The 7751-nt window shown below is 46.2% G+C and overlaps 1 protein-coding gene across 1 annotated transcript in view; it reads right to left on the minus strand.

Moving 5' to 3' along the window:
* pals1a (protein associated with LIN7 1, MAGUK p55 family member a) overlaps positions 1-7751 on the minus strand; it is a 38206-nt gene that overhangs the window by 9557 nt on the left and 20898 nt on the right. The window contains exons 2-5 of the mRNA XM_070546885.1: positions 4738-5035; positions 3786-3963; positions 2098-2198; positions 1039-1146 (exon numbers count right to left, since the gene is read on the minus strand). Coding sequence (XP_070402986.1) covers positions 1039-1146; positions 2098-2198; positions 3786-3963; positions 4738-4920 — 570 coding nt within the window. The 5' untranslated portion in view covers positions 4921-5035. The remainder of the gene's footprint in view (positions 1-1038; positions 1147-2097; positions 2199-3785; positions 3964-4737; positions 5036-7751) is intronic.

The following is a 7751-nucleotide window of genomic DNA, read 5'->3' on the forward strand; positions in this document are numbered from 1 at the left end:
ATCCTGCTGCAGGATCAGAATCACATCTTTATCAAACCAAAACTCTGAGATGATCTAAAACAGGTCACATATGAGAGGTTTCCAGCAGCTGAATCAGAACTGATGATAGCGCTGGTGTACTAGTGATATGCTGGTGTACTAGTGATATACTGGTGTACTAGTGATATACTGGTGTACTAGTGATATACTGGTGTACTAGTGATGCACTGGTGTACTAGTGATATACTGGTGTACTAGTGATGCGCTGGTGTACTAGTGATGCGCTGGTGTACTAGTGATGCGCTGGTGTACTAGTGATGCGCTGGTGTACTAGTGATGCGCTGGTGTACTAGTGATATACTGGTGTACTAGTGATATACTGGTGTACTAGTGATATACTGGTGTACTAGTGATGCGCTGGTGTACTAGTGATGCGCTGGTGTACTAGTGATGCGCTGGTGTACTAGTGATGCGCTGGTGTACTAGTGATATACTGGTGTACTAGTGATGAGCTGGTGTACTAGTGATGAGCTGGTGTACTAGTGATGAGCTGGTGTACTAGTGATGAGCTGGTGTACTAGTGATGAGCTGGTGTACTAGTGATGAGCTGGTGTACTAGTGATGAGCTGGTGTACTAGTGATATACTGGTGTACTAGTGATGAGCTGGTGTACTAGTGATATACTGGTGTACTAGTGATGAGCTGGTGTACTAGTGATGAGCTGGTGTACTAGTGATGTGCTGGCATACTGGATTCCTCCTGCCAGTTTTTATCTCAGAATGTTTCCACGTCATTATGAGGACAAAACAGTGTGTTTGTGTGACTGCAGCCTCTTGTTGTTGCAGGACGGGTGGTGTGGTGGGGAAACTTGGAGCAGAAGTAATGTGCTGCTCATAATGAGATTCCTCTGAAATGAGCCATGAACAAACTGAACCCTGTGGCAGGAACAGAAGCACCGATCTGGGTTCGAGCTTAAACCCAGTTCTGGTGGATTCAGGTGAAACGTTTCAGCATCAGAGCCACATCTGAAACAGGGTAAATGTGGAATTGTGGAGTCACCTCCATGGCCAGCGGGAGTGCATGCTGCGTATGTGGGAATGGAGGAGATGGTCGGTTCATGCTCGAGGCCACGGCATTATGGATCTTCAGCGCCGACTGGAAATCAGACTGCAGGAGGAGAGAGAACAGGATGTTTGGTTAAATCCAACCAACTTGAGTCCAGACAAACAGGATCAGGTAAACGTTTGTGTGAAGATCCAAGAAAATCTGAGATGCTGTCAGAACTTTCTCCAAAGCATGAATATCTCAAACTTTCTAGAAAAAAAAATCATATTTTCCAATAAGAAACAATTTATGATGAAATGAATTTTCTGAAACTCTAAAGTCCCACTCTAAGAATCTTTTGTAGCCATTTTAAATAGCTCTCAGTGGTCTTTGAACTAAGATTATGCCGTTTTAGCCAAATTCACAAAGCCTGTGCAGTTCTCTAGTACTTCATTTCTAAATTACAGCAATAGCTCATTAAAAAATTGCCTCTGGATTGTGGGCGGAGCCAAGGAAAGGGACACTAGTAAGGCACCTGACCTGGGTTTGAATCCAGGCTGGGTTAAGTTTAGTTAAGGATGGACCAAGCTGGCTCGCACAAAGCGGTCAGAGAGGACAAAGCAGCGCGGCATGCAGGAGGGAATCGGACAGGTGGAGTGAAGGAGGAGCTCAGAGCAGCTGGAGGACTCTAAGCAACAATCCGAACCACTGAGATCATCATCGGGAGATGTGTTCATCCTGGGTAAAAAATGGACCGTCATCCAGTCGCTCCGACCTCCTCCTTCACTCCACCTGCTGGGAGACGCATGGAAGAGTAATGTTACCCTAACACACACGCGCGCACACACACACAGGTGGTGATGAGCTGCTGTACACAGTACCACCAGTCCCTCAAACCTCAATGAGCAGGCAGGGAGGGTGAAGCGTCTTGCTCAAGGACACAAAAACTGTGAGATGGGGCTCAAACCTGCAACACCCCCCACACACAGATCATCGAGACAGGCACTAGGTAGGTCGTTCTAGGTAAAGAGACCAGAACCAAGAAGAAGCGAGGCCCATTCCGTGTGGATTTACCTTGTTGAGCAGAGAGAGAACCAGCTCCACGTCATTCTGACTCTGCTGGTCCGGCAGGAGGCCTCGCACCTGCTTCAGAGAAAACAGCAGCTCCTCCAGCCCTGCGCACACATCACACACACACAATAACACACACACACACACAATAACACACACACACAATAACACACACACACACAATAACACACACACACACAATAACACACACACACACACACACAATAACACACACACACAATAACACACAGAACTAGAGGATAGACTGATATTGGTTTTCTATTGCCGATACCGATGTGCAGGAGACCTGGTCAGCCGATATGTACTGTTGATTTTATGGACCGATGTCCCTGGATGACATCTAGACATTTTTCATCTTATTTTCATGCTAAAATGTCACCGATAGCATCGGCATTTGAACTCTGAACTTAACTAACGGTTAAATCTGAACTTTGTCCCCTGCCCCCTCCAGTTGCTTTGTTTCAGTCACATGACACGACACACGGTACATACTATTCTGCTACAGCACCGTGCTGCCCGAGCATACGCCCGACTTTAAATCGGCTTCACGCAGGACAAATATCGGCCGATGTACAAAGATAAGTAAATATTGGCCTGATAAGTCGGTCTACCCCACACACCACCATACCAACACACACCGCACATCTGACCCGCTGGCAAGGACCTGGAATGTGTGTACGTGTGTGCGTGTGTGTGTGTGTGTGTGTGTGTGTGTGTGTGTGTGTGTGTATGTGTGTATGTGTGTACTCGTGTGTGTGTGTGTACATGTATGTATGTATGTGTGTACACATGTATGTATGTGTGCGTACTCGTGTGTGTGTACTCGTGTGTGTGTACTCGTGTGTGTGTGTACGTGTGTGTGTGTGTGTGTGTGTGTGTGTGTGTACATGTATGTATGTACACATGTATGTATGCGTACTCGTGTGTGTGTACTCGTGTGTGTGTGTGTGTGTGTGTACATGTATGCATGTGTGTGTGTACTCGTGTGTGTGTGTGTACATGTATGTATGTATGTGTGTACACATGTATGTATGTGTGCGTACTCGTGTGTGTGTACTCGTGTGTGTGTACGTGTGTGTGTGTGTGTGTGTGTGTGTGTGTGTGTGTGTGTGTGTGTGTGTACATGTATGTATGTACACATGTATGTATGCGTACTCGTGTGTGTGTGTGTGTGTGTGTGTGTGTGTGTGTGTGTGTGTGTGTGTGTGTGTACATGTATGTATGTACACATGTATGTATGCGTGTGTGTGTGTGTGTGTGTGTACACGTGTATGTATGTACGTGTGTGTGTGTGTGTGTGTACGTGTGTGTGTGTGTGTGTGTGTGTGTGTGTGTGTGTGTGTGTGTGTGTGTGTGTGTGTGTGTGTGTGTGTGTGTGTGTGTGTGTGTGTGTGTGTGTGTGTGTGTGTGTGTGTGTGTGTGTGTGTGTGACAGAGTTTTAATTAAGTCGCCCTCTGGAGCCTCTCGTGTGCCGCTCTCCCACCCTCCCTGAGGAATTCCCATCCTGACAGGACACATTTCTTCCTCCCTCTCCTTTTCTTCGCACATCCCTCCTATTATTGAAATTTGTTTTGCACTTCAGCCTCATTCCACCCTCAGATGTTCGCAACAACACCCTGCTGTTGTACCCACTGTGTGTGTGTGTGTGCGTGCGTGTGTGTGTGTTTTACCCAGCAGTGCTTGAGTGTGTTGGCCGCCGAGCGCCGGCTGCTGTGGTATGTGTGAGTCTTGAAGGAATGTGGGGTTGTCGATCCCAATGTTGGGATTCTGAGAGAGCTTCCTGAGTCGGAGCGAGGCGTTCAGATCCAGCTGCCGACCCTCCTCTTCTCTACGCCGCCGAAGATCCTCCTACGACACAGAAATCAGCAGATCAAAGATTCAAATTTCCCCTGCTTACAGCCTACACACACCAGCCACTTTATTAGGTACACCCGCTCAACTTGCTATTAACAATAATGTCCCATCAGCCAATTAGACGCTGCTGAAGCTCGAGCTGAGCATCAGGACAGAGATGTAAGGGTTCAGGATGCTTGTTGGTACCAGAATGGTCTGATCTACTGGGATTTGAACCCACAACCACCTCTTATGTTAGTAAATGAATTCCAAAGGTTACAACAAGCTCCTGAAAGGCAGACTTCAGGAATTTCTGCATCCTTCCAAGGGTTCCTCTGAAGATCAATGACATCACTGTGGTGATGAAGACTGTTCTTAATCTGAATGTGGTTAACTAAAGGTGTCCAACTGGTCGTCTCCATCTGTTATGACATCATCATTACCTGTTAGACAGGTGATTCACTGCCCGTAATACTCCACCTGAGCAGTAGGCGTCACTACCGAGGAAACTACAATAAAAGCTTCGTAAAGATGATTCAGTTATTTTAAAATATCAGTCCTCAGGTCAGTGCCTCCTCACACAGGTACCAGGTACCAGGCTCGGATACACCGAGTTCTGATCCAGAACCAGTTGTTCATTAATGGACTCAGGTGTTTGGAGACCAGGACAGAAGTTCTGCATCACTTCCAAACCAAAATGTGAAAAATCTAAACAGCTTCATGAACCCAAACATTTAGAGACTTAACTCCGTGCAGCCGATTAACCAGGTAACAGGTGTGTGAAGGTACCTGGTGTTGTCGTATCCTCTCCAGCTGTGCAGACCGTCGGACCGGCAGCGTTCGACTCCCGAGGTCTCCCGGACAGTCCACGGCCATTTCTCTGTGCTGCTGTCCTCCTCTCAGCTCGTCGTTTCCTCCCCGTCCTCCTCCTCCCTCACTGGCAACATGGCCGTTCAGATGGGAGGTTGTCATGCCGCACCCACACTTTGTTTTCTTATCTCCTGAACAGTTCAGCTTTTGTAAAGTCAGGATAATTAGGAGTTCTAGGAGGGAAACTCAGTAAAGAAGGCGGCCATGACACCCTCACCTGTAGAGAGAGAAGGGCGTCACTGATGTTGTTTACAGTTTTAGCTTCTCTGAGCGGAGGAACAAACAAACCAGCATATCGTCCAGCCAGATGATCTAAACCGCTTTACAGGAGCAGGTGATCACACCTGCGGTGTGTAAACAGCAGCAGCCAGGTGTATGGTCACCACGGTAGTCTTTCTACGTTTTAGACACTCCCTCTGGGGTTCTCACCTGGTTAAATAATGAATACATGAACTCTAAAATAAGAATGTGTCCTAATCTGTTTTTTTCTTTTTAATATAATGTGGGCGAGAGACCCTGAGACTCCAGAGAGGGAGAACTGGGGATCATAGACTATGCTTGGAGACATTCTGGGAACACTGGTCCTGGTTTGATGACGACAGTCCCAGTCCAGATGCTGCTCTAATGTCTGTTATGGATCAGCAACACTTTGGCTCATCTCTTGAGTTGGGAGACGTTTCCTACCTGAATGATGCTGAGGTCAGAGTTCAAGAGTCTCGAGCAACCACCTAAAATGTTCAAATTGCAGTTCCACCCTCATCCACTAGGGGCTGGTGTCAGAAGCAGCCAAATCCTCATTGACTCCCATGTTAAAAATACCAATTTCACAGCAGAAATAAACATGTTTACAGCCTGGTACCAGAACATGTTTTTGGTTTAAATGATCTAGTTTACACTGATGACAACTCTGAGGGGGGTGAATGTTTTTCACTCTTCTGTTTAAGTGTATTAAAAGCCTAAAATTCTGTATAATTAATGAGCATCAGACCCACGTGACCACAGAGCTAGCTCCGGGGAAAAGCCTCAGTAGAGCCTCGGTCTGGCCTGGAAACTGTTCCGGGATTTTGAGTCTCTGTGTTTGTGTATTCTTGTTTGGATATTTTTTGTGCAATTGTTGGACTAAATGACTCAATGTGGCATTAATTGCACTAATAGAGCGTCCAAGGAGTCTCCACTTCATTGTTTTCGGTAAGTAAAATTATATTTATGTATTTTAGGTCACTGCCGAGCTGAGCTTAGATTTTAACATGTACTGTTTAACCATGAAATTTAAATGTAATAGGGTAAAACCCAGTGCATTTAACATAATGCTGCACTTTAGAAAATGGGTTGAAATATAACGTGTTGGTGGAGCTGGGTTCCCACTATCGGTATGGACTCCCTCCCCTCAGCGGCAGCTCGGCGTATCTCTGACTCAGAAGCTCTGGTTTTGTACACAGTTAACTCCGGTCGTAGCTAGGTAGCTACCTCCGTCAGCTTAGCTCCCACCTCCGCGTTAGCTTTGGGCTAGCTTGTAGCTACATCGCTTCAGTTCGACGGGTGTTGTCAACAGCCCCACCCTCAGCTCAACCTATTTTCCCTTTTATGGAATTATCTGGGCTTGACGACACCTCCCATTTCAGATTTAAAACTTATAATACGAGCCTATGGACACGAATCATCCAGTATATATATATATATATATATATATATATATATATATATATATATATATATATATAGTTTAGTTTCTATCAGAAGCTAATGCAGGAGATAGGTGTAGGAGACCATTTTCATGTTCAGCCTGAATGAGACACTCAGTGACCCATTAGAATCAGAAATAAGTAGGGATGTACATAGTTAACCGGTTAATCGCCAGGTCCTGCTACCTGCCTCTGACCCGGAGCCTGCCATAACGCTGTTACCGAGTTTCAGATGAATTTTTGTGATCATGATCATTTCATTAGATGTGCTTTTTTTCACTTGAGGATGATTAAACATGCCACCTTTAACACAAATACATTTCAACTGCCTTTCAACACCAACCAAAAGGCTTGTGGCTTTTCTTTAAGGTGTGGGGGAAGGGGGCACGCCAACATGGCCGGGACATAGAAGGGGTGCGTGGCTAAATACGTTTGGGAACAGCTGATCTGAAGTAATAAACTGGGAGCCAACATCCTAGTTTACATGTACGTTAGAAATCTAACGGTACAGTAGGTGGCGACATGGCCTTTTGTGTCAGCATCCTTCCAGCTAGCTTACAGCAGCACAGTTAGTAAGCTAGAGCTGGCGAGAGTGAAGCAGATAAAGTAACACAGGGTATGCACAACGGCCCAAGGGATGAACAACGCTGCAGCACAGCTGGTTTTGTACTGTTGGACGGCGTTACACGTGTTACTTTGTGGTGATGATTTTTATCAGGTCTCGTCACTTCCTGTATCAGCTCAGGTGCAGCTGAAGTTGGTTTCCTCCCACATTATCTGGGTGCCTCAGCAAGAATAACACGTTTACATGCTTTTGAAAAAACTACGCTGGTGGATTTAGGGTAATCGTTTGGTTTTCTGATGCACACTGGGTGGGAAAACAGCAGAACCAGGACCACGGGTGGGGTCCTGATGGATGGATCTTATCTCAGAGCCACAACAACTACCTGTGGTATCTCCCACCAGCAGAGCTGTGGTCAAACAAAACCCACAAAGGTCCCATGATGCAGCAGGCAGGAATGCTGGGCAGCCTGGGAACAAAATTCCACGGATGGGGGAAGGGCGAGTGTGAGAGGGGACAAATCAAACACACCTCACTGGTGTTTGGTGGATTTGACCTTAAACTGTAGGAAACACCACTTCATTCTAAGCAACGAGACTTTTCCAAACAGAACCGGTCCAGATCAGCACAGTTCCGGACTTAAGTCCTGATCCAAATATTCCAACTGAATCCCAAACACTTTCCTTGTG

Source organism: Nothobranchius furzeri, chromosome 18 (genome assembly GCF_043380555.1).
Source record: "Nothobranchius furzeri strain GRZ-AD chromosome 18, NfurGRZ-RIMD1, whole genome shotgun sequence".
Classification (NCBI taxonomy): domain Eukaryota; kingdom Metazoa; phylum Chordata; class Actinopteri; order Cyprinodontiformes; family Nothobranchiidae; genus Nothobranchius; species Nothobranchius furzeri.